Raw genomic sequence first — 27,020 nt, 5'->3', positions numbered from 1 at the left:
AGCCACTGAGAACTTCGTTAGGCGCGAGGTCAGGGAACCTAGGACTTGTAGCGCGTGAGGCCTCAGGACGTGTGGGCAGGAAGAGGGGGCGGGGAGGGAGGAGCCCACACACGTGGGGCCCCAGGTAGGAAACGTGGTCGGGGTAGGGATAAGGTGGCCCCCCTGGGAGATCCTGGGCGAGCGGCCGAGGGAGCCAGAGGCAGGGGCTCTCTTCTAGCGCTCAGGGCCCACACTGGATTGGAGTCTCTCCTCACCCACTGGTGGCAGGGAAGCAGAGAGCAAGGCCTCAAGAGTGATGTAAAGCCCACTGTTGTCACTACAGGTGAGTTGGAGACTCCTGCTCCGACTCGGAACTCCTTTGACCTAAAGAGTTGGCCCCGGTGCCCTCGGGGACATTGTCCCTATAAGTTACCGAGGCGGCAGAGGGTCAGCGGTGGCTTCACGAAGCGCTGCTTGAGCGCCAGGTCGGGGAGCGTTGGGATGGGGCTTAGGGCGGTCACCGAGCAGACGCCGCGTGCCTGGCAGCCAGTGGCCGGTGACGGACGGACCGTTTCAGGAGCCTGCTCTGGGGCCACTGTGGTTTTCCGAAGCGTGTGGTACTCCAGTGAGAGGTGCAGCGCGTGAGCACCTGAACTGGCCCTCAGGTGCATAGAAGCCCGGACCGTGTTCTCAGGCGGGGCGTCCTGGTGCAGAGGGCTTTGGCCCAGGAGATGTCGGCCCCGGAGAGAGCTGCGTGCTCGAGCCCTGTACGCGAGGCTCCCCCCTCAGCCTGGACTGCCCCCCGCTTCCCGCTCCTGAGGTTAGCCCGGGAGATGAGGAGGCCTGCGTTCTCAGCTCTGTGAGCGAGAAGCACGCCTCAGGAAAGCGGCCCGCGGTTGGGCCTTGCAGGGGGCTGTCAGCGAGGGCAGGTGAGGTGTGGGGAGCGGGCTAGCTGGAGGCCTTTGTGGCTGCTGTAGCGTGTTGGGGGAAACCAGCCACCAAGGTGAGGGGGCTAGGACCTTACAAGGTGGTCTTCCCTGTGACCCGGTACCGTAGAGGCGGCCCGGGGCACGTGCGGAGGGACTGTAATGAGGAGAAGCGGCCCCGGTAGCTTGAGGAGTGAGGTGTTGGGAAAAGTGTGGGAAATAGGAAGGGCCTTCTGGGCAGCCAGCCTGGGTGTCTTCCAGGCCGCTGATACCTTCTATTCAAGGACCGATGGTGATGTAGGAGCAAAAGAGAGTGGGTTTGGCGTTCACAGTCCTCCTCGACGCGTCACAAAGCGCTGCTGTAATTAGGTAATTCTGAGGCAGAGCCGAGCAAAGACGAGGTGGACTGGGCCTATGGAGCTTGAGTATCTAGGTCAGCTATAGCCTGGTTTGTGTAGTTTAGACTGGAATTTTCTGGAGGTGCAGTGAGATTAACAAGGAGGTAGATGCTGGCTCTGTCGTGTGCCCAGGTCCCTGCAGCACACGGTGGGGGGTGGCCTTGAACTTCTTAGCCCTGTTCCTCTGCAGCATGCAGGCACCAGGGACCTGAACAGCCTTTCCATTTATGTTTTGTTGCCAAGGCCTGTAGAAAAGGGCCAAGCAGAGAGGTTCCTTAGCATACCACTGCCCAATTAATACCTGAGTGAGTTGACTTGTGGGACTTCCTGATGGTTTGTGAGGAGGACGAGCCCCTAGCCACGCTGGGGACACGTTCCATGTTCTCTCTCCACGAACGGGGACATCCTTTATGTCCAGGGGGAACCGTATAGGATAATAAGAATCACAAGGCCTTGGAACCGAAATCAAGGTCTTAGAGGAACACATTAGTGGCTTCTGCCTAATGGGGTAATTTCTGAATCCTTTATAAAACGTCTCTCTGGGTAAAGAGTTATTTCTTGCAGTGTTCACCTTTTAGCCTTCTCATGTACAAAACTCGACTTTGGGGTTATTGTAGAGGAATTTGGAGGGTATTTTTCTTACAACCAGAATAATGATGGCTGATGATGGAAATTACTACTGTAAGTAAGTGTTCGTCTTACAGTTTGTTCACATACTTTCAGCTTTAAAAAAAAAAGTCTGTTTGAGATGGAATCTCAAACCCTTTTTGGTCTTTGGATCCTTTTACACTTTAAGAAGTGTTATTCAAGAACCTCAAAGAGCTTTCTGTCTGTGTGGGTTATGGGCATTGATGCTTATGATGGAAATGAAGACTAAAACTTTACAAAAAAATTAATTAAAAAATAATGACAAACTCATTACACATTAACACAAATTACATTTGTATGAAAAATAGCTATTTTCTAAAACGAGAAAACATATAGTAGGAAGAGTGGCAATATTTACATCCGCATCTGTGTTCAGTCTCTGGCAATATGTTGTTTTAGCTGAAGTAGATGAAGACATCCAGCCTCACAGACAAGAGAATTGAAAAAGGGCTTTCAGTAGCCTTTTCAGGTAATTGTGAGTTCATTTGTGACACGATACCAAAACCTGACGAGTGGTAGGTTCCTACAGGTTAGTTGCAATGTGCAGTCCTATCGGTGAACCTTTTGTACTGTGCTACGTTAAAATCCCTGGTCTCTTTTGTACTTTGAATAGATCTTTTACCCACAATGATTTATTACCTGACACCTTGGTCATTTGGGCAACATCGGTTCACTTTTTGCAGATCCTGAAAGTGTTCGTATGTTCCATTACATGTAATATCAGAAAATTCATGGTTAGTGTTGCTGTCAGTCTCATCAGAAAAGTCTTCAAGTCTCAGGAAGCTGGAGAGCTCATGGTGACAGGAGTTTTCCAAAATCCCAATTTTCACTTGAAAGCTCGGATTTGACAGTTGGCAGTAAATACCATCAGTTTCCTGTTATCTGAGATGTCTGCCCAGCACCCAAGTCTGCATAGCAAGTGTGTAGTCACTCAAGTAAAAGTGATGTTCTGTCGAAAAGAAGAGGCGGTTCAGCTTGCAGCTCAGACAGTTACATTTATACAAGTGCTTTTCCTTTAGGCAACCATTGCCCTTGGGTATGTGACCTGGTATGCTTCCATTTTAATCTAGAATATGATAAATATACATTAAAAATATATTTGTATGTATTTCATATCAATGTAATAAACATAATATGTTTAACATAAATGTAATAAATATAATAAAAGGGTCTAGATTTAGTAAAATTATTTTTTTATTGCTTCTTCAAGGATATTCTTTTTTTTTTTTTTTTTTTTGCACGGTACGCGGGCCTCTCACTGCCGTGGCCTCTCCCATTGCGGAGCACAGGCTCCGGACGCGCAGGCTCAGCGGCCATGGCTCACGGGCCCAGCTGCTCCGCGGCATGTGGGATCTTCCTGGACCGGGGCACGAACCCGTGTCCCCTGCATCGGCAGGCGGACTCTCAACCACTGCGCCACCAGGGAAGCCCAAAGATATTCTTAAGTGAAACTTTGGCTTACTGTGAGCCCCTGGAGGTGAAGAACATTTTGACTACCGGTATCACTTGGTGCCTCTGCCGTAGGGCTCTGTGTGAGGGGCCTGAGGAGTCGGCAGTTTACCAGCCAGTACTTCTGCACCGTCCATGCAAGTGTCAGCACAGTGACAAAAGCAAACTACATGTTACTGTTATTTTGAAAATCATTTTGATCTTGTTTTATAAGGGTTTTGGAACCCCCAAGAGTCTTGGTTTTTGAGAACTGCTGGTCTACGACGGTAACTGGGAAGAACTGCGCTTCCCGAGGTTGGACAGTTGTTCAGTATCCCGTGCTCACAAGTTGGGTCTTTTGCAAGAGACTCAGCTTGTGGCTGGTGGACTGATTTCAGCCTGCTGACGTTTTATTTGTAGGAATGAGTGCTTTTAAGGGGAGTAGGTGGGAGGGACCCCCTAGACCCCGATGTCTTAAGCCGGACAAGAGCACACAGTTATATTCTCTACTGGACCCCAGAAGGCATCTGACTTCTCACACTTTGCTGGAGCATGGTTTTAAGGTGAACCAGGCTCTTGGCTTAGTGTGTTGTAGGAGAGGCCTTGAACCTGGAGTGAGTGAGGAAAACAGAATGTGAAGGACGTATTTTAGAGCATACTTTAACATTTCTGTGCGTAGCAGGGACAGAGAAGGAAGAGATGGATACCACGGCAAACCCAGCTTACTCGGAGCTAGGAGGTTGGATAAAAGAGGAATTTTTAGGGAAAAGAATTTCTTTGTCATTCTGTAGCCAGTATTTATTAGCATTTTCCCCAACTCAGGAGGGGAAGGTCTGGGGACTCGGTTTTCACTGTGGGAGGAGAGAGCACCCTGATTTACTGGCCCATCAGTGCTGCGTGGACAGGGAGAGGTGATCCTGAACAGGAAGTGAGCGTGCAGTCGGGAAAGGGTATGGACGCTGGGAGGTGACAGGTTGACGGCTGAGCACTGCAGGTTCCTGAAGCCGCCCTGCAGTAAACAGCATGCCTTCCCGTTGTTCAACGAGTTGAGGGAAGGACAGGGGGACAGTTTACGGGGCCTGGGCTCGTGCATTGTCTCATTTCATTTTCGTAGCAGCCCCGAGAGACGGATATGAGTATCGTTTCTCTCTTACGTTTGAGGTTGAGGTAATTGAGTCTTAGGCTTAAGTGACTTGCTTAAAGTCACACTGTTGGTGGAAGAGCTGGAAGGTGTGTGTTTTTTGCAGGATAACAAAGGTTGGCAGAAAGTGCTACTTCTCGGGGTGAGAGGCGGCTTTCAGTGGGCTGAGCGTTGGGAGGAGTGGGGGCAGCTGGGGACGCGGGACTGGCGCTGCGCAGACACTCACGCTCTCAGGATCGTGCTGCCGGGTTGACGGCAGGTTTTCATAGGCCTTGACGTGTGTAGAGGAAGAGTGCAATCTTCTTTCCTTTTGGAATGTTTTCTAGCGATCAGGACCTCTGGGTGAGGCTGGAGCTTTTTCATATTCTTGGCCCGTTAGGGGGCATGTAGTCTTCCGACTGCTCCAGCAGGTGGTCCCTTGGCAGGGTTCATGATGATTTCGGGAGATGTGGAGTCACGGCTGCTGTGGGAAGGGAGGTGGCAGGGACGGGTGGGTGGCGTTTTGTATGCTCCCCACCCTGTCCCAGGCTGTGACACGCAGGCAGGCTCTGTCTTGGTCCCGCGGGAATGAGCCACATCCCTCACGGGCCAGGCTCTGAGGGGGGATTCCTGCGGCTGCGGCGGCCACGGCAGAAGCTACGAATCAGTTAGAAAGCCTCCCCTCTCATTTCCAGACGGAGCATTCTTTTCCGTTGCTGCCCACTCCCCTTTGACTTTGAACCTTAGAGTTTTATTCTAAGGCAGTGTCCTTTCACACCATGACCTGGTAGAGCCCCCCTTTTGCCTTCCACGTGCTGAACGTGTGCTCCTAGGCTTGGTGGTCCTGGTTGTCTCTAGACACTTGCCCTTCTCTAGGCCAAGACCCTCTGTCCTCCTGCCCTGCAGGTTAACTCGGTTTGTCCTTCCGGTTTCGGTCTAAAAGGAGAGTTTACTAGAAGTCTTCCTTGTCACGAAAGACTAGTTAGGATGCCCCGCTTCGTGCAGCTGTGTCCCTGGGGCCTGGTCGGCCACAGCACCACTTGAACGATGCCGGGCCTGTCTCCTTCCCCTCCTAGACTGTAAGCCACACGAATGCAGAAGCCACGGCTGTGGTGTTCTTCATAGGATCTTCCAGAGTGCAGCCCGCTGCCTGACAAATGCTGGGTGCTAAATTCTCGTGGAACGTATGCCCGCATGCATGCATGTGCTGATCCTGCATCTGAGTTCAATTTCCAGGACTGTTGCATCAATGATGACTTTCTTCTAGGCCTGCTTCTGAGTGAGCAGGATTCTCCTGAGTATCATTTAAAAATCAGACGCTAAACAACATGGCATGAACCAACGTGTGTTAGGGCAACTGGGAACACAGGGATCTTCCTGTAAAACACTTCCCAGTAACTAAGAGACGTGGACGTTGATTTGGAGTCTTTATATTTCACAGTGACTAGTCTAGGGCATCATCATCTGAGCTACGGCACTTTGGTTATCTTTGAGAATCTTCTTCAGGCCCCGTGACACAGTGCCTGCTCTACAAGTGGGGGAGATGAGTCACATGGCCGGTGCAGCCCACTGCAGTTGGTGGTGGGGTTTTGGTTGAGGCTGGAGGCATAGGAATGTCTTCTTTCCTCTTCTGTTTCATTTTTATCTGTCCCAGAAAGTGTGCCCTTATCCCTTCGAGTGACAGAACTATAAACCACATGTTCTGGCAGATCTGGTTCTAGATAGGAAGGTAGTTTGATCTCTGTTGACGTAGATTTAACTGATGTATCAAAGAGTCTGCCACTCTAGGGCGGGGTTGTTTATATTTAATGCTTTATAGGAACCATAATACTGTAGAAGGACCTGCAGCACAGCACACAACAGCAGCCGGCCTGGTGTGCGTGTGCAGCCTGAGGGCGAGGCTTCTGTTCGCCAACTCCTTGACGAGCGTAACTGGATTTCTCTCCTGCTGGGTCAGGGTGGTTAGTCTTGATTTCACATCCACCCTGTGCTGAGTGTGATCCAGATCCGAGTCAGCGTTCTGGAGCATCTGCTGGTCGCCGTTTCCCGACCTGCGCCTCTGTGTTGGGTGGTTGGTTTTGCTCTGAGTGCAGCCACACTGACGCCTCCCGTCGGCCCAGCACCAGGGTCCTGTGGGACAGTGACTCTCAGTGTCCTGCTCACCCGCTCTTCTGTTTGTTCTTCAACACCTGCCCTGTGCAGCCTGGGTCCTTCTATTTTGCAAGCATCGGATCATTTTAACAAGAAATCTGTGAAAAACTAGTTCACCCGTTTTTCCTATGCAGAATCATATTTTGGGGACAGCTGTGTAAAAGAGAGTAATATGTGAAAGGCATATACAGAAGTAGTTTAAATAATCCTCTTTCAAAATCCACATTCGGAATCTCCCTCCCCAGCACAGTGTAGGGACCGTTATCTTCAAGTTCTGCAACAGATTCAGGCCGAAATTTGGAGAGAAAATCAGCGTCGCCCTGTGTACCTTCCTCTTGACCTTTGCCCCCTGCAGGTATGACCAGACCGGGCTCCTCTCTCTCAGGCATATCTGCCTGCAAGGAAATTCAAGGCCACTGCAGCAGACGCGGTGCCTCAGACCACAGTCCAGTAGTAGTGTTACCTCCTGAGCACAGTGGTGGTTGAATCTGCGTCTAGAATTGAGGGCTCTTGGCCCGATCAGCCCTCAAAGGGCAACAGCTCCGTTCTCCCAGCCCATTAATCCTGCGTCTCTGTTTCCAGATGACCCTTTACAATGCCAGGGCCCAGGGCTTTTATTCTCTCAGGGCATAGTTTCTTTGTATTTAGGACTCATTTTTTTACTTCCTCACATTTCAGCCACGGTTGTTTATTAGCTGATCCCTCACTTTTAACTGTGCCGGGAGATGGGTACAAATTCAGGTATTGTTCGGTGTCACAAGGTTTAGATGAGGCAAAGCTGCTAATGGACAAACTACAGGGAGAGAAGAGGGCTCTTTTCATGGAAGGTGGGGACTTGAGGCAGATGGGCTACTTGAAGCTTTCTTCCTGTCACTTCTCAGCCGGACCCTAACCTTCCTATTTGAGAGGTTCTCCTCAAATATAAACTGAAGGCTTGTACTGCTGAGGGTGCCCCTGAGGCCTCGTGGAGAGATGGGACATCGCCCGTGGCAGTGCCAGGTGACCTCAGTGCAAGGTTCCTTCCTCCTCAGGTCTCCCAGGTGGCCTCACAGTCAAAACAATGGGCTGTCCCCTTGAAAGCCCTTTTGGGACATTGGATAGGAGACATCGTCTTGAGTGAGAGAATCTTGGGGACATTGTGCCCCTGGGATCTGTAGAATTCTGTGGCATCGACCTACTCGCTGGGTTGACAGTCTCCTGTGTATGTAGGGAAGCAGTGAGGCAGGTGCTGTTTTAGGAAAGGCTGCAGTGAGGAGCCTTGGTGGTGGTTTGTCCTTCTTTTATTTTTGGTTGGTCACATGGCAAATTTGCTGGAGGTTCTTTTGCTTGAGCTTTTTCCTGCAGAATGTAGCTTGCCCTCATGCGGTGAGACTTACATGTGCGTCCAGGCCGTTTCCCTGGAAGGAATGGCAGTACCTGACTCCTTGTCCAGAGAAACTCTGGCACGAGTTCATGTACGACAACTGTAGGAGTTTCACATCGCTGGGCTTGGTGTTTCCACCCTTCTGAGCAGAGTCAGCCTCTCCTGAGGCCAGTCTGGATGGATGCCTTGGCCCTCACTGCTTCGTTGCTGAGGGAGCGCACCAGGAGAACCGCATGGCGTCTCGGTTAACTAGCTGAGGAGGGAAGGAGGGCGGAGTGCAGCACTGCCCCCTGTGTCCCCTGCTGGTCACCGTCCCCTCCCCTCTGCTCCCCAGTGACATCTGCGGTGCACACGTCCTCATGTGCTCGGGATTGACTGGGGAAGTCACAGCCATTGGAGGGTTGGCATCTGTTTAGTTCAGTTTCACCTCTGTGCAACGTGCCGGGCTCTGGGATCGGTTTGTCATTGCAAGAGGAGCAGGAAAAGAATGTTTTCCCAACACTGACCAGTTTTGTTCTCATGAAACATTACAGACATACACAAAGGGAGATAGGTCAGCTTACTCATCATTTGTCGTCACCCAGAAGCAGCGGTTACAGCAGTCCTCCCTCACGCGCTTTGCCTGTCGTTTTTATTCCGGCCAAAGCATTTGAGGACACGTCTCAGACATCGTGTCCTTTCGTTCTTACAAACTTCAGTATAAATCTCAAAAAACACAGACATTTGTTTACACAACTGCAAAGGCATTATCACACCGAATAGAGGGAGCAGTGTTCCTGTGTGATCTGATACCTAGTGCCTAACGGTGTTTCCCCAGTTGTCCCGTTTCAGCAGCTGGCTTATTTGAATCAGATTCCGAAGAAGGTAGGTCTCCAAGTTACATTTGGCCGTTACGGTTGTTCTATCTCAAGTCTTTGTAATCTAGAGCAGCGCCCCCCCCCACCTGTCTCCATGCCATTTACTTCTTGCAGACACGGGTCGCCGTCCTGTGCACTGCCTCGCATTTTGATCTTTTTCTGCTGGTGTCCTGGTAGTTCCTCTAGCCCTCCCAGTTCCTTCAAATAAAAATGAGTCCTGGAGGCGTGGTTGGCAGGAATGTTGCAGGTGACGCTGTGTGTTTCCTGTTGCCCCTTGGAGTTACGCTGACATCATGGACTGGTGGGTTCTGGGGTTGACAGCCAGATCCTCCAAATGTAAAAAGTTCTCGATCAGCCTTTCATCTGATGTTTTCGCCCATTTCTTACCGTGGTCTGAATCAGGCGTTTCGTTAGGGTTACGTGTTGACTGGCTGGATTGTTGCATTGTCTTGAAGGACAGTTCATAGACGAAGGAGTTTCCATTCTTTCCTTGTAGTTGCCAAGTGTCAGAAAAGGTAAAAGTTGGTGTCCTATCACTTTCAGCTTAGTCTAGTGCCTTGAGTCTGTCCCTCTGCCTCTGTCTGTCCCTCTTTCTTTTTCCACTTCTCCCCAGCCCTTGCCGTCATTTGTGAACTCGGGGGTTTTGTATATTTAGTGTGTTTCAGTGGATTGCATTCATTATTCCTTCTGATGCTTAGTTGTCCCATTTTTGGCCAGCAGGAGTCTCTTCATGAATTGGCATCTGTGTTCCTTGGCCGTGACTCTCTTACATTCTGGCATAACAAGGTGTCCCAGGCTCACTTTATAAAGTGCTGCTCTGGCCTTGAGACCAGGCGTTCTGCAAGGATCCCTGTGCCATTTGGTGGAAAAGGGTCTGTAAGGGAAGGGACCATTGCTGTCGGTTGTCATTGCCTCCAGGCCTTTTTTTTTTTTTTTTTTTTTTTTTTTTTGCGGTACGCGGGCCTCTCACTGTTGTGGCCTCTCCCGTTGCGGAGCACAGGCTCCGGACGCGCAGGCCCAGCGGCCATGGCTCACGGGCTCAGCCGCTCCGCCGCATGTGGGATCTTCCCAGACCGGGGCACGAACCCGTTTCCCCTGCATCGGCAGGCGGACTCTCAACCACTGCGCCACCAGGGAAGCCCGCCTCCAGGCCTTTTTGATGGACAGCCTTAAAAAAAAAAAAAGACATGAATTCAAACTGATGTTTCTAAGTCAAATTTTACGTTATGGGATTTTTTTCCTTACCTTTCATTTTATATTTGTATCTCATTTGTTTCACCTTGAATCTTGGTTTCTAACATTACTGTAATGACTTATTTGCATTATCCTACTTTATAAATACACCACCGTTATTTTAACTAAGTTAAACTGTTGAAAGGAGTTTGACTTCTTTGCAGCTTTATTTATCAGCACAATGTCCCCCTGAGTATGTATGATCAGTCTACTCTACTCAAAAGTCATTTGTGGATATGTCACCAACGTGAAAGTTAAGGTTCATTTTCTTCATTTTGTTTTCAAAATTTAGGGATTGCTTTTCTTGTTTATTTAATTTTATTTTTTGAATATATAAACATTCATATGTCTCCAAAGTCAAAACTACATCACACGTTACATTCAGAGAAACTTTACTTCATCCTTTTCTCCTTCCTCCCATTTAAATTCATTTTGTATTAAACAGAAATAGACTCACAGACATAGAAAACAAACTTACGGTTACCAAAGGGGATAATGGGGGTGGGGAGATAAATTAGGAGTTCGGGATTAACGTATACACACTACTATATATAAAATAGGTGAACAACAAGGACCTCCTGTATAGCACAGGGAACTACACACAATATCTTGCCTTCCACCTTTGATGGAAACTAATCTGAAAAGGAATATATATATGTGTGTAACAGAATCACTTGCTGTACACCTGAAACTAATAGAACATTGTAATTAACTATACTTCAATAAAAAAATTCATTCTGTATTATCCTTCTCCATGTTTACTTTTATACATCATGTAAAGACATATTTAAATAATTCATATTCCCCCCCTTCTTTGCACAAAAGATAGCATGTTTGAGCTATTATTCTATGCCTTGTTTTTTTTTTCCCCTGAACAGTGTTACCTGGGTTCGCTCATATCAGTACATCGTGCTCTTCCTCATTCCCTGGTTTACATGGCGAAGCAGTAGTTCACCGAATGAAGCCCCATAGTTGACGCAGCCACTCCCCAGTGGACGGGCCTTGGGTTGCCGGCAGTTTTGCTGTGACAAGTACTGCCTCAGTAAACTGGGCCATCCGTCATTCCTGTTTTGCAGTATATCTGGGATAGAGCTCTAGAAGTGTGATTACTGGGTCAGATAGATGATATATCCTTTTTCAGACATTGACTACATTTTTTTTGCTGAAATTTTGTTTACCTAGTTGAATTTCATTATTCTAACACTTCCATCTAGAAACAGTGCAATTTATTTTGCAATTTTAATGTTGAAGAAATCTCCTCAGTCTCTCATGTACCCTGTCTTTATATAAAACATATTATGGAGAGTGTTATTTTAAGATCTGTTAATTTCATTAATTAATTGAAGTATCACTTACTGAGTATAAAGCACAGGACATGAAAAGGTGGCTAAGGCATCCTAAACCTCAAAAGATTTCAGATGGAATATTTTGGAATTTTCTTCTGTTTCCTCTCCTTCTATTTGGTATATATTTTGTCCCATGTTCGTTATCAAAAGCCTGATAATAAGACACTGGAAAATGTACCTTTATCTGCTGTACCAGAAGAAAGCAGGCCATGTCTGCAGGAGAGAGGAGGTGTCATAAAGTACTCTGTAGATGCATTCAGCAAATACTAACTGAAACACCTCCCCACCTCCCCTTTGCCAGAATGTAACAGCGAGCAACATACAGAGTTCTTCCCTCCTGGCATTTATAATCTAGTACAGGACACAGAACAAGAAGCAAGGAACAATAAGATAATTACAAGTTCTCTGCGCTTTGAAGGAATCAAATAAGAAGTTACAGTAGAGCCTTAGCCAGGGGCCTTCTTTACGTAGGGGAGAGGTGGCTGACACACCAAGCCACGCGTGAGCTCGGGGAGCTTGGGGGCAAGGCCATGCAGGACCTTGGTGTTTAGGTTGAGGAGTTGGATCTCAGGTACATCAGGACACCATGGAGGACAGTGAAGCCAGGGAATGACACTTGATACTGTCATTTGTTTATTCTTTCTGTGGATTGGGAGGTGACTCGATACTATGTTTCAGCTCCAGAAGCAACCTTTTCCCTTCTGAAGTTCCAAGCAGAGTGCGTTTTCCTTCTTGTGCATGTATGCAGGACAGCTGCTTCTCATACTCACATGTAGGTCTTCTGAGGATTTCTTTTCTGTTCAATAGTATTCCCTTGATGTTGCTCAGATAATTACAGTAAGTGGTTGTAATTGGATTATGTACTTGGGCTATGAACAGGAGCATGATATCTACAAATTCTCTTCTTCAGACCTGCCAATCCAAGAGACACGTCTCTCTGGAAGATCAGAGCTCCTTCCTCAAGGTCCAAGAAGGTCTGTGTTACTGTTGTCAGGTTTATAAAATTAATTATGGAATCCATAGCAATTTTCTGGACAAGAAAGGCATGTTCAGTGTCAGTATTTATGTTTCTGTTACAGGAGGCTACCGGAGTGACCCCTGCGTAGGGAATCCTCACCAGGAAGGACCGACACACCTGGACCCAAGGCGCTGGCTTCCTGGGAGGCTCCTGTCTGATGTGCAGGAGGCAGGATGTCACTGTGACTCTGCAAGGGGAGGCTCCTGGCGACCGAGACCGGCACGCAGTATCGCACCCTTGGCTGCAGGGGACGCTGTGCAGGCCTTTTCCTGCAGCTGAGAAGTACGAGATTATTCTGCAAGAGGAAGATTCCGGGGGCTTAAAAAGGCAAAGGTTTCTACCTTGGGAGCCCCTTGGAATGTTGGCAGCTCAGGATCTCAAAGAAAGTTCTGTGTGAACGAGTTACAGAGTGCACGTGGAAGTAAAGGTCACTTTCTAATCAATAATAATACCGAGTGAGGAGCACTATGCAGGGAGAAACCTTCCATAGAAAGCCAGGCAGGGAAAAGCTTAGGCCGACCTTAAACCTCCCGAACAGAGCCGGCCTGAGATAAACACCAACATGGCCAAGTGAGAGACTCTGTGAAATAGCAGCCCTGTAACCGTAGTAGTTGTGAGGAAACCTTCTCTGCTAAATCACGGTACCAAATAGGAAACATGATCTACAAGTGCCCCACGTGTAGGGAATTCTTCTCTGAGAGAGCAGATCTCTTTATGCATCAGAAAGTTCACACTGCTGAGAAGCCCCATAAGTGTGACAAGTGCGACAAGGGTTTCTTTCATCTGTCAGAGCTCCATATCCATTGGAGAGACCACACGGGAGAGAAGGCGTATAAGTGTGATGATTGCGGGAAGGACTTTAGCACCACGACAAAGCTCAATAGACACAAGAAAATCCACACGGTGGAGAAGCCCTATAAATGCTACGAGTGCGGCAAAGCCTTCAACTGGAGCTCACATCTTCAGATTCACATGAGAGTTCACACAGGTGAGAAACCCTATGTCTGTAGTGAGTGTGGAAGGGGCTTTAGCAATAGTTCAAACCTCTGCATGCATCAGAGAGTCCACACCGGAGAGAAGCCCTTTAAATGTGAAGAGTGCGGGAAGGCCTTCAGGCACACTTCTAGCCTCTGCATGCATCAGAGAGTCCACACAGGAGAGAAGCCCTATAAATGCTATGAGTGTGGGAAGGCCTTCAGCCAGAGCTCGAGCCTCTGCATCCATCAGAGAGTGCACACCGGGGAGAAGCCCTATAGATGCTGTGGGTGTGGGAAGGCCTTCAGCCAGAGCTCGAGCCTCTGCATCCACCAGAGAGTGCACACGGGGGAGAAACCTTTCAAATGTGATGAGTGTGGGAAGGCCTTCAGTCAGAGCACCAGCCTCTGCATCCACCAGAGAGTGCACACAAAGGAGAGAAACCATCTCAAAATATCAGTTATATAAAGCGTTTTGCTAAGAGAGAAAAATCTTAAAAACCCGTAAGTGCCACTAGGAAGGAAAACCCTGTATATACCTACATTGACCCAAGAAATTTTTACAGCAAGCCCCAGCAGAACATTGTTTTCCAAGAGGCACGTGTGAGGTTGATTTTTCGGATTCATGCCAAGTGTGTTCCACAGCTTGACTTTGAATCTGGAATCCCTCCCTCCGCGTGTTTGCCCAGGACAGGCTGTGAGGTCCCAGTCGCGGGTGTGCGTTTCCTGGGATTCTGGCGCGATGCCTCCGTAGTTGAAACACTACACAGGAAACCATGACCCTTGCCCAGCCTCCTGAGTCACCTTCTGTCTACGCTTTACCTAAAAGTTACCCCAGATACTCCCCTGTTTCGGGAGCTCATGACCTTCCTTCTCTTGATCCAAGCATACTGGTGAATGCATTTGAAAACGGCCAGCTCCCACGAAGTCGCGTTCTGGTATTTCTGAGGTTACCACTCGATTCAGCCTCTACGTATCTGTCCATATATCCCGTTACTTCTGAACTCATTTTACCCGTATATCCTCAAAATACCCATAAATATCCACCCCTTCCTAGATGGCATTAAATTTCATTTTAGATTTTAGGTGACTCATAATTTCCATTTACTTTGTCTGTTGGCGAAATCACTGACAGACATACATGCCCTTGAACTTTTCTTTAATTTTGTGAATTCTGCTAATCACTGTGTCTCTACGTTAGTCAGACTTAATTTTCTAGTGGCTACGTATCACATATTTTTAACTTGAATTTTTTTGGAAATAGCTGAATGTAAATAGGGAGGAAGAAGCAAGCAAAGTTAGAACTTTTCTCCATCCAGAATCGCCCTCTCAGGCTCCTTTGGTAACCAGGGGAGCCCCTTATTAGCTTGGGGAGACCATAGGAGGAGCGGATGGTAGGAGGCCTCACCAATAATAGTCTCTGATTCTGTGATTTTGGGGCAGTAATGTGTAGGAGTCCTCGATACCTTTTCATTGAGGATTACATATCAGTTCCTTTGTAGGCGTGAACTTTCTTCATTCATTCAACAAGTATTTATTGAACACCTCCTACGTGCCGGGCACTGTGCCAGGTACCGGGAATACCACTGAGTAAGACAGACAAGGGCCCTACTCTCGTGGCGTTGACTTCTGGTGGAGGAGACAGATGATAAGCAAGTAAACAAATAAATAATGTAGTTTGAGGTAGTGATTAAGTGATAACGGAGAAAATAACCTAGGGTGATGATTTAGAGCAGTGGGGGTGGGGCGGGGGGCAGCGGTAGGTAGCGGGCAGGGAGGCCTTTACGGGGGCGGCACAGGGGCGGCTGCAGGGGGGTCGCGGTCCCGCCGGGGAGCTTCCGGAGCAGGAGGTGGCGGCCGTCGGTGAGGGCAGCGCGCAGCGGGGAGGGGGAGAGATACTGAGCTGCTCAGTATCCTGACATTTATAGGCCTTTTTTTTTTTTCTTTTTTTTTTTTCTGGCTAGATTGGTATTAAAAACTCATGTGGAGGAACACAAGGAATGTTTAGAAGACCCAAAGTCCCCAATGACAACACAAAGCAGCTAATCTTTAACTTGGTTTCCCTTCTCATTCCTATTCTCGTTGATTTCCCACATGTAGTCCTTTTGCTCAGGAAGTCTTTGGGGAAATTAAGGCTCTTTGAAAGCTCTGAAATGGGTGTTCAGGTTAGCGGTCTCTGTCCACTGTCTGAGAGGTTGGAAAATGAACTACCCGAAATAGTCATCGAAATACTGAAACGAAGCTTGATTTTCTCTTCATATTTGAATTAATTTCTTCTGTTTGACTGGAAGGGTTTTTTGTATAACTAAAACCTCAATGCATAAAGGAGATTTAAAAGGAGCACATAACTTACTGGGTGAGCCATGAAACTGGAGGTGGGATTTGGGGGTACATTTGTTACCATCTGAATTTTGATCCAGACATCTCTGTTAACAAGCCCTTGGGAAGTTGCTTCTCATGTTTCCTCATTTTCACAAAGAGAGGGCTGGCTTAGTTATTTGATAAAGCCCCTTGCAGGCCTGAATTCCTCGACTACGATTTACTGTAGTGTCTTAACACACTTCCATGTCACAGTAGTGTGGAGCATTAGAGAAAAGCCTAGACTTTTAGTTGATAGAGAGCCAGTTGAAACATCACTGTTAGAATTTTAGGTTTAGGAAAAATTGGTTTGATTTCTAGCTGTATTACTGTTAGGTATGTGAGCTTGGGCAAATCGCTTAATCTTTGAGTCTAGTTTTCTCACTTACAAAATGAGAACATTAGGCTAAATGATTTCTGAGTTTCCAGCTAGTCCTAGAGTTCTATATTTCTACATAGTTGAATTATTTTATCATGCTGTTGCTGGGGAATATGACTAACACTTTTGAAGCTACTAATTTTATGTCGAGCTTTAAAGTCCATAATTGTTATCTTCAGAAAATATTATTTGACCTACAGTATGTCCAAATCAATTTAATAAAATCACTTTATAACAGGGTTCTGTGCTTGACATGTGGTTGTGTGAATTCAGTGGTCAGTGTGTGTGTGTGTGTGTGTGTGGTGGCTTGTGCATTATGTCTAGGTGACCATATAATAAAGTGAGGGGGCGATGCTGTTAATACTTAAACAAGGACAATAGGCCTAAACTGGGACTGCCCCAGCAAACCAAGTTGCGAGGACCCTCTGGCCCAGGGGTCAAGCAACTGACAAAGGAGTCGTGAGGTCTGGCAAACTGGAGAAAGCCTGCCCTCCTGAGAAGACAGCGCCTGCTCAGTGGTAGCTGTTTGTTTCCATGTGGGATACAGGCTTAAGGGTCCCGCATCATCTGCTCTTTTAAGGAAAAACCAACAACCCAGTTTTTTACATAAAATTTAATGATTTTTAAAGGTTGGCAACGAATTCGTGTTCCCTGTGTGACCCATTTTGGTCATTTGTATTACCTGCATGGTGCCCATAGGCTTTTCTTTCACTTTGCAAGCTGTGCTCTGGTCCCTGATGGCTGTCTCCCACCCCTGCTAAGGCCTGACACTTCTCAGCTAAACAGTGGTGGCCCAGCCCCCGCTCACCAATCTCTGACAGTGGGTCTGGTGTCCACCTGCCTCTCGGGGCGAGTCTAGGCTCCGCTTCCACGGTTGAGGCGGAAGCCATCCAGACGGCCCTTTCGATGTGAGCAGGGTGGGGCAGAGACCCCACGTGGGTCACACGTGGCTCAAGCTCTCCCACTGGGTCACTCCTGTGCCTGCTAGGAGTTAGGGTGTGAGAGTGAAAAGCCAGGGCTGACTTCACAGTTTCTAAGGGGAGCCCGAGTAAATGGCAGATTGCATCTTTACGGTCTCTTACCAAAAGGAAGAACTCTTTCAGGAAGTCAGCCCAATAGCCTGCCGTGGTCTGCTCTAGAGAAGGTGGGTACCCAGGCCAGTCGCGGGCCATCTGGAGGAAGCTGTGGGTGTGTCTTTGGTGTTGCGTGAGGCTTGGACATGATGCCTTCCAAGGGGCCTTCCACCTCTTGGTTCAGTTATCCGCCCCTGATTTAAAATTATTAAGCGAGTCTTTCTGTGCAACCTGCTGTTAGCCTCAGGAATTTGAAAATAATAGGTGAAAGCAAGTATCAGCAGATGGAAAAAGTACTCAGTGGTAAAATCACACCCCGAGGAAGAGATGAGAAAGAGGTTGATACCATTACAGGGCAGGAGGCAAATGTCAGTAGCACTGCCGAGTTGGTACGTGGATTGAGAGAAAGAGAGGAAACATGGAGGTGATTCAGCGCGTACTCTGTGACCTCAGTCTCTTCACTTCTCTGAATCTCAGGCTTCTCATCTGTAAGATGGTTTTGAAAATACCTAACCTGTGAGATACTTGAGAAAACTAAGGAAACACATACAAAGTGCCTAGCCTTTAGTAATGCAACAGAAAAATTATTATCAATCCCAGGTGCCTATTAAGGAAGATGAATCGTGTTATTTGGAGTTCTTTGGTTCTCCTGAGCCCCGTGGGGGGTTTGGACATCTCAGTTTGGGGTGGGACCTGGAGAGGGCTGAATTGTTCCACGTGGTGAGAAAGCGAAGAACTGCAGTCTCCTGGGATAGTCTGAGACAAGAAAATACAGAGCAGACTTGGAAAGGGAGTCGAAGAGAGGGACCCAGCGGAGCAGAATGGTGTCAGGTTGCACACTTTCCTGTAGGAGCCCTTGTGACCACAGAATCCCTCCCAAAAGGCTTGGGCTGCTGGGTCTGAGTGGCTTTCTTACGGAAACTGGTGGAAGGGCCAGGTGCTGTGTCCACACTGAAGTGGGCAGAACATGTAAGGACAACACTTTGAGAGACACTGGGGCCCGGAGAGGGTGGCCCCGAGACGTACGCCCAGAGGACCGCGCAGAAATTCTGGGAGAGCTTCCGGCTCCCACAGGCCGGGGTCCCCCAAACCCTACGGGCAGGGAGGCCTCCGTGTGTTACCCCTTGGTTCCCACTCCTGGTGTGCATAAGGTAGAGTAATTCTGAGGTCAGATGGACATGAAAACATTAAAAAAAAATCATTCTCATGTTATATTTTAAAATATTAAGAGGCACACGAGCAATTCCAGAGATTCCAGGGCCTTGTGTTTGTTAAACGTGTCAGCGGAGGTCTCGGTGGAAGGTGACGGTTAAACCAAAGTGCTTTTATTGTTCAGATGTAGGTATATGCAAATAAAATACATTTTTAAAGTAAAATAATAGCATATGTAAGTTGCTCTTACTGATTTTCAGGTGAATTTATACATTTTATAGCCTGTTTTGTGTGAACCCTGCCAGTTCTGCTCCCTCGATGCCACTTCTGAAAATGGGTTCACTCAGACTCCCCCTCCTCCTTTGTAAAGCTGGCCCTGGCCCAGATCTTCTCAGCATCATGAATTATGGTAGGAGTGCCATGTTTGGAGAGCTTTTAAACCTAGCGTCTGTAGATGGTTTTCAGAGAGGTCCAGAACCTTCTTAAAGTGTATGCAGCGTTTTGTGTATCTGTGGGTATAGACGTTTTTCTAGGAAGGCGGGCTTTCCTATTTAATTTGGGACTCTAATGGATAAAGAACACTGATTGAGCCACACGATTATTCATCGTGCAGGGACCTTGGGCAAAGGGGCACCTAAGAGGTCAGAACAGTGGTGGGTCACTGGGACAGAGAGCAATGGTGTAATGCATGGAAAAAAAGTAACCTTGTGCTGTGTTGTGAAGAAAGAAGAGGCTGTTGGCATAACATGAAAGCTGCGTGTGCGTGTGCTGTTTCACTGGGCTCAGTGCAGAGCCGCGTTACAGTATAATGTGCTCAAGAGAAAAGTCCTGTGAGCAATGTGAGAGAGTTTGTGTGGGTGAGAACAGCTGGGTCCTTCAGAGGGACTGGCTGGAAGTGGGAAGAGTCGGCTCCATGCATGGAAGGTGCTGGAGCCACAACTGAGTCTGGCTCGCGGTTGCAGGGAAGGCAATTCTTGCTGTAAAACTGGAGCAAGGTCCCCAGTGCCTGTGTGGGTTGTGTTTAGATTCTCAAATAAACCTATTCACATCACTTGGTGTCGTGTCCTTGTGTGTTTAATTTCTGTGTCCACTTGACTTGCTTGGCCTACAGAATTAAGGAGATATCTCCTTATTAATGGTTAGATCAATCACCTTGAGCCTTCATCCTGTCTGTCCCCAAAATATCCTTTTTACCCTGGAATTCCTCTGCCCCCGCATGCTCCCCGCCCTTCTCCCTTTCTGAGATAAACTCAATACCCACAGGGACTTAGTCCAGAGGGTAAGTCCTGCCTCTCATGTCCTGTGGGGAAGGAGCTGGAGATTTCGGCTGATGACCAGCAGGCCACACAGTGTCACTGTGGACAACAGGTCATGTTTGGAGAGGAATGAATTCTCTACGTATTGCATGCAAAGACGGCTCACTCGATCCAGTAAACATCAGGAAAAGAAATTAAAAAGTATAAGATGGCAGGAGTGAATGTAAACATAGCATTCATCATAGTAAACGTGAATGGGTTAAATTCTGCTGTTTACGGACATTTTCAAGTTGAAAAACTTCACCACAAATATGTGTACACGTTGATTACAAGAGACCACCTACAATACAGAGGTGACACACAAGCTTGAAAATAAGGGAATGGAAAAACACACCAGGAAAATGCTAACAGAAAGAAAGCCAGTGGTGGCAGCCTTGCCAATGAAAACAGAATGCAAGGTAAAGAGCATCAGTTTATCGGAGGAATAATTTGTCAAGGTAAATGGTTGTGTACATTTATTTGGCTAAAAACATAGCTTTGAAAGATACAGTTTATGTTTTTAGAGGTACAATGAGAAATTAATTCCCAACCACAACAGAATATGTTAATCCTCCTGTCTCAGAAATCTGCAAATCAACTAGACAAAGAAAAATCAACCAGCACTGTTAACAAACTTGATCTGTCAGCTGTCTATGAACTCTGTGCCAACAAACCCTCTTGGAGCATTCATAAAAACTGACCATGTTTCATGCCAGAAAGAAAATCTCACCAGATTCCAAAATGCATAAGTCCCACAGGCCACGTTCTCTGACTATAACATCATACACATCAAAGTTGCTGAGAAAGAGACAAAAATCCTATCCACTTGGAGATTTAAAGAACAAGCAAAGCATCCCCTTTCCCTCAAGTTGACGGCTAAAGAGGAAATCAAGACCAGTAAAACTGTTTCGAGATGAATGTCAGTGATGGTATCATGTAACACATCTCGAATGAGACCAAAATGAGTAACAATTTTCATAGACTTAAATTCATCTATGAGATAAGAAATAGTAAAAGTAAACCAAGCCTTTGGACTTACATGCCTGATCTGTATCAAGACCATTATATGTTCTTTTCCTCGCACCTCATTGTGCTGAGTCATTTTGAAAAATAAGGATAACACAACATGTAGCACCCTTAGGTCCCCAGGCAGCTGGGGCCGGCAGAGGGGGTGGGGCCCCTGGGTCCTGGGGAGCCACCCTTAGGTAAGGTGGCCTGATAAAGTGCAGGATGCCCCGTCCCATTTGAATTTCAGATACTTGACCTACTGATGCTAAAACCTATTCATCGTTTATTCAGTGTCAATCTGAAGTTCGCATCCAGCCGAGTGCCGTGTATTTCGTTCATTTGCCAAGCCTGGCACACCTGCCGGAAGGAAGGATGGGAAGGGGCTCTGGCGTTCAGGGAAGGGGTGTCATAGGGGGAGTGCAGGAGACCCTCACTGGGGTGGGTGGGGGGCCCTCTGGGCTGCCCAGGGAGCAGAACGGCCGTGCTGGTTTCTACAGCAAAGAGAGGTTGCACGCCCTGGTGACATGCTCCCCAGGGAGCGGGGAGACGGAAGGCGGGCCTGGGTTCCCACGAACGATCGGATCCAGGGCTTCTGGGCACCTGCACCTTGGGAAAAGACGGGGGGGGGGTGCTCAGGAACCAAGGCCAGGGCCACCCCGGACCACGTGGACCCCTTTCCCCAGGGTAGACACATGGAACCGGACCGACTTGGGGCCAACCATCTACGCCAAGGTCAGCTCTCGTCCCAGCGCTGCCCTGAGGTGACGGGACCCAGAGAGCGCCGTAGGCTGCAGAGCCCGCTGGGGTACAGCTCTTGGCGGGGGGTCTGGGTTTTCCGGGATTCTCTAAGTCTTAGCGTTTTGGAATTATTCAAAGGGGGATGAGGCGGAAATCCTAGGAGGCAGGTACTAGGCTTTATGCGCCCTGTAGATGCTCAGTTGATGCTGCTCACACTGCAGGGTTCTCCTGGGTCTAGTCACTTACCAACAAAATACCACCTGTGCTGTGCTCAGAGCTACATAAGTGAGAAGAATCAGCGGGGCCAGAGGGCGGTGGTACCCAAACACCACAGAGGTTGGGCTCCCTGGATTCAGGGCCCCTCCACCGTGTCTAAGTGTGACCTCCAACAAGTTTATTCACCTCCAAGCCTCAGTCTCGTCTGTAAAACAGAACGAATGACTGAGAATCTGTCCCTCATAGGACGGTCCAGGCCTCAGCTCAGTGCCTGGCACAGAGTGGGTGCCCACTGTGTCCAAGGGGCAGCGGTCCCCGGGGGTGTTTGGATCTTGCAGACAGTGCCATCTGATGGCAGTGCAGGGCAGTGCCATCAGAGCTGGGCTGAGCCAGTGCAGGGTCTGGCACCCCTGGCTGTGCCTGGAAGCAATGGCGGTGGCAGTGGCATTGGGCAGAATACAGAGACACCCGGCAAATGAAGCTCCAGTGCTCCTGGTTCTCGGGCCTGTGGAGTCAGACTGGAACCAGCTCTCGCGGGTGTCCAGCTTGCAGATGGCAGATCACGGGACTTTGCAGCCTTCCTAATCCCCTGAGCCTATCCCTGTAAAAAGTCTCTTTCTCTACATCTCTCTCTATTCCATTGGCTCTGTTTCTCTGGAGAGCCCTGGCTAATGCAGCCCCTAATTTGTTTGGTGCTTGGAGCAAGAGTACAAGTGGGGGCCCACACCCCATGTGTCTGCTGCTTTAAAAGTTAGAAATCAAGCTAACGAAGCGTTCACTAAAATATATTCTCTTCTCCTACTGAAGCCCGCTCAGGCTTAGGGTTCCATGCTGTCCGTGGTGGTCCAGGAGGGTGGACACCCCAGCCCACACGGTCCAAGTGCTGTCCATCCCCTACCTCCACCCCGGAGCTGCCCCCTTGTGGGTCCTTGGGCTGGGGTATCTCTAGCAGCAGCTCGCTAGGAGTGGGGTGCACAGGAAGAAAGGCTCACGTAGACCCTGAGAGCAGGCCTGGGCTGTTTGGGAAGGAACATCCGGGGTGTGTGTGTGTGTGTGTGTGTGTGTGTATTTGGAGCATGGTGTAGAGGCAAGGCTCCAGGTGGGCACATCCCCGTGGCCCCCGAGAGGGTCTGAGGGGGACCCTCTGAAGCATGGGGCCCCTCCTGACCAGGTCCAAGGGCCGTCCAGACCATGCACCTGCAGAGACTGAGTTATCGACCGTATCAGGTGAGACCAGCCCAACGGAAATTTCTGCCCCATGTGAATAAACAAAAATAGTACTTACAGAACAGTCATTCTGAGGAGAGCAAGGACCAGAAACCAGAGCCCGTGAACTCCAGCCTTCAATCACGCATCAGGGCATTTGCCAGTCGGTATTCTCAGGTCTTTTCCCGATTTCCCCCCGTGATCTGATCTCACGTCGGCCAAGGTGCTGACCTAACTCAGGCCGAGTGTGAATAACTCTTTCCAGCATTAAGAGTTTCCATCTCAGCGGAAGTGCTAATCAAGATCCTCAAGAGATCCTTGGGTTTCGAGATGCCTGGGACACATAGATTGTTGTCAACCTCACGTGCCCAGCGTAGGGTATCCTTGGAGGCTCGAGAGGCTGCTCTCATCAGGGGCCCCTGCAGCGAAATGGCTTGTGATCCTCATCAGCTCTGTGGCATCCCCTGGGCTCTCTTCTCTCTTCTTTTTCTCACACTCTCAGAGGACATGCACAGAAGAGCGTGCAAGTCCCCCAAAGTCCTCAGGCCCCTCTGATAACTGCCTCTGAGTATTGACACAAGTTTAGTATGCAGACTGATGGGGTGAAGCAATCACTCGGATAACCCCCGTGAATATGGAATAATAAAATAGATATCTTGCTTTCGAATTAATTATATTTCATTTGCCTTCATGATTTAGTTTTGAATAATATAATCAAATTAGCTGACATTCCTTGAGCAAACGCAAGTTATGTAGGTGACTGGGAAAGAGCCAATCATTTGATGGAAAAAGCCAACCTGGGGTTCATTTTTTTTTTTTCTGTGTAAAGAATAGTCATCTAGAAGTTGCTGATTCACTCATGGATAGTTGAATATTAATCATACACTGAAGAACTTATGTTCTCTGGATAGTTTGGGGTATTTTTTAAGACCAAAAAATAGTAAGAGATGTTCATTTTCCTTTTTCAAAACAAACAAACCTCTAAGACCGAAGAACAATTTGCTTTGTTATTTACTTTTTACTGGAAATAGTGTTGCTATTGCCTTTATTAGAGTTGATACATCTATTTATTTATTATTGAAGTATAATGGACCTGCAACACTATGTTAGTTCTACATGTACAACATAATGATTTGATGTTTCTTTACATTACAAAATGATCACCAGGGTAAGTCTAGTTACCATCTGTCACCGTACACAGCTATTACAATTTCAGCTGTATTCTCCATGCTGTACATTTCATCCCGGAGGACTCATTTATTTTGTAAGTGGAAGTTTGTACCTCTTAATCTCCCTCACCTATTTCTAGAGTTGATACATTTTAGGACAAAATTAATAAAATAAACCTGCTGAGATACATTTTATTAACATGGCAGAGTCAAATGCCAAAGTTATTTTACGTAAAGAAATAAGAGCTGCTGAGCATTAAAAACCTGACAGTTCTATGCTGCATGACTAGAGAGGCCAAAAATTGAGTCCCTGATTACTTGGGGTCCACCAAGTTAAAATGGAGTCATTTCGCTTTGGAAAATGAAGCAGTGATGTGGCTTGAAATGCACAGATGGCCCCCTCTGGTGGTCAAAAGGGGTGGGTCAGGAGCTGGGATAACAGGTTCCTTGTGATTATCCATCCGGGTCCCCAATTTCCATGCAGCTTTCTAAACATTTTTACCCCTGGGAGGGGAGACCCAAAAACTGCCATCCTCCACTTGTTCTCTGAATTACTTTTTAAAAAGATAGCAACCACTATTAATGTATAACTTCATGGTCCCAAGTTCTAACCCATTCTCTCTCTGACTTACGCCTTTCTTATCCAATTTAAATGTTGAACCTCATGCCCCAAATCCATTTACTTTGTTTCATATGTTTAGTGAATTCTTTCTAAGTTCTGTTAATTATATCTAGGCTCGTCCTTCAGTGATCACTGATTTAAAAGACTGAAAGATACAATTAATAATGCTAAGAAGACTGTGTGTGTGCGTGTGTGCATGCGTTTACAAGAGGTAGTATTCTATAAAAAATAGAAGCACTATGTGATTTCATCAGGCAATTTATCTGAGATAATATAAAATGAAAATTGATAGTCTAGCGTATACATCATTGAGTTACAAACCATTACTTCACTTGTGCTGTGGCTTGAAAAAGTGTGTTTCCTTCCAAGGGCTCAGATCATTGCATGTAAATCATACCACAAATGACAATGTTTTAAAAAAACTCTTAAACAACTGCTTGGTGAAGCATGCCAGGAATCATCTCTGATAAGACAGCCTATTGATAAAGCATTTCTTTTGGCTCTAAAAATCCCAAGCATGTGTGTCAGCAGATTAACATTATCTTCCCTTTTCATTTTCCTGTAGGGCTCATCAGTGACCATTATCTGACCAAAGAAAGTTCTGCTAAAAATATAAGAATGCTAAAAAGTTGGTTAGATGGCGCAGCAGCCCAGGAGGGCAGATTTTAGCTTAGAGAACAGAAAAGCTTTTGAGGTTATGGGTGGTTAAAAAATATTCCTTCTTGGGCTTCCCTGGTGGCGCAGTGGTCGAGAGTCCGCCTGCCGATGCAGGGGACATGGGTTCGTGCCCCGGTCCGGGAAGATCCCACATGCCGCGGAGCGGCTGGGCCCGTGAGCCATGGCCGCTGGGCCTGCGCGTCCAGAGCCTGTGCTCCGCAACGGGAGAGGCCACAACAGTGAGAGGCCTGTGTACCGCAAAAAAACAAACCAAAAAAATTCCTTCTTTGCCTCCTTTTCTCCCCCTCCAGTCAACAATATATGGAACTCATAAACCACCTTTACAGTTTAGAAGCTGATATCTCTGTCTTAATGTACTTATCATTGTCATGGTCCTAGTAATTCAAAGGGAAAAAGATATTCCGTCTTCATTTTATGCATGGGACGCTGGAAAGAGTGTTCAGTGACCTGCAAAAGTGAGGGGGCAAAGCTAAGCAAGAAACCAGGCCTCCTGGAATCACCACACTATCTAGCAATCCCACTTCTGGGTACATACCCAGAAGATTTGAAAGGAGGGACGCCAACAGATATTTGTACACCCATGTTCATAGCAGCATCATTCATAATAGCCAAAGGGTGGAAACAACCCAAGTGTCCATTGATGGATGAACAAATAAGCAAAATGGGGTTTATCCATACAGTGGGCTACTAGCTTTAAAAAGGAAGGAAATTCCAATGCAGGCTTCAACATGGTTGAGTATCGTACAAATATTGTGTGATTCCACTTATATGAGATACCTGAGGTAGTCAGATTCATAGACAGAATGTAGAAGGGTGGGTGCCAGGGGCTAGGGAAGGAGGAATGGGGGGGTTAGTGTTTAATGGGGACAGTTTGTTTTGGGGAAGATGAAAAAGTTCTGGAGACGGATGGTGGTCGCACAACAGTGTGAATGTACTTAATGCCACTGAGCCATACACTTAAAAATGGCTAAAATGGCAAACATGATGTATATTTAAACACAGTGAAAAAAAAAGCAACCAGAAAAAGGAAAGGCATCTTGGAGGAATATTTAGAATGCCAAGTCAGAAAAAAAAACACAAAAACCCATCACAGTGGGAGTGGATTGTGAAGGCACTTTTCCTGGCTTTGATCCTGGTCCCCTATTTCCTAGCTTTGTGATGTTGAGCAAGTTGCTTGACCTCTTTGTGTCTCAGATTCCTCATCTGTACGATGGGAATAGGATGTGTACCTACTGCACATGGCTCTTGTAAAGCTGAAGGGAGATGAATACAGGGCCTTGCAGAGATGGAGCATTCAGTAAATATTGGCTGTCATTACCACTACTAGAGGGTTTAACCTGGCCAAGGACTCGCTTCTGGTAAATAGCAGCACCTCCTGCAAAAGGCATGTCAGCCAGTCTTTTCCACCATCTGGGTGCACACATCACACATCATGTTATTTGTTGGATTGAATTGAAAGCAAAGTGCTACCATCTTTGGAGGAAAATCATTGCAGCTTAAGGATAATCAGAAAATGCATTTAAGAAATTTAAAGGTGTTACAACATTGCCAGTATTCAACTCTTCCTATAAATGAAATTGAAGGATGGATATATATGATTTTCAAATAAAATAAAAGTACACTCAAAGCAAACACCTCCACCAGCTATCCTGAATCTCAAACCGCTGCTCTATCAGTTAAGGAGT

General features: G+C 47.3%; 1 protein-coding gene across 5 annotated transcripts in view; it reads left to right on the top strand.

Annotated features, from left to right (window-relative positions):
* Positions 1-16,418, top strand: part of LOC309814457 (uncharacterized protein) — a 35,413-nt gene extending 18,995 nt beyond the window's left edge. For 4 of the 5 annotated variants that reach the window (XR_014295684.1, XR_014295685.1, XM_082640351.1 and 1 more), the window contains 2 exons: positions 12,360-12,423; positions 12,529-16,418. Coding sequence is in view for 2 of the 5 variants with exons in the window: in XM_082640351.1 (XP_082496477.1) it covers positions 12,360-12,423; positions 12,529-12,746 (282 nt within the window). In the remaining 3 variants the exon portion in view is untranslated. The remainder of the gene's footprint in view (positions 1-12,359; positions 12,424-12,528) is intronic. The other variant, XR_014295686.1, reaches the window with a different exon arrangement.
* The last annotated feature ends 10,602 nt before the right edge of the window (positions 16,419-27,020 follow it).

The sequence above is a fragment of the Mesoplodon mirus genome (assembly GCF_964341445.2).
Source record: "Mesoplodon mirus genome assembly, chromosome: 13".
In the NCBI taxonomy this organism is placed as follows: Eukaryota; Metazoa; Chordata; class Mammalia; order Artiodactyla; family Ziphiidae; genus Mesoplodon; species Mesoplodon mirus.
Note: the sequence above shows the minus strand (reverse complement) of the source record. Positions and strands in the feature narration are given on the sequence as shown.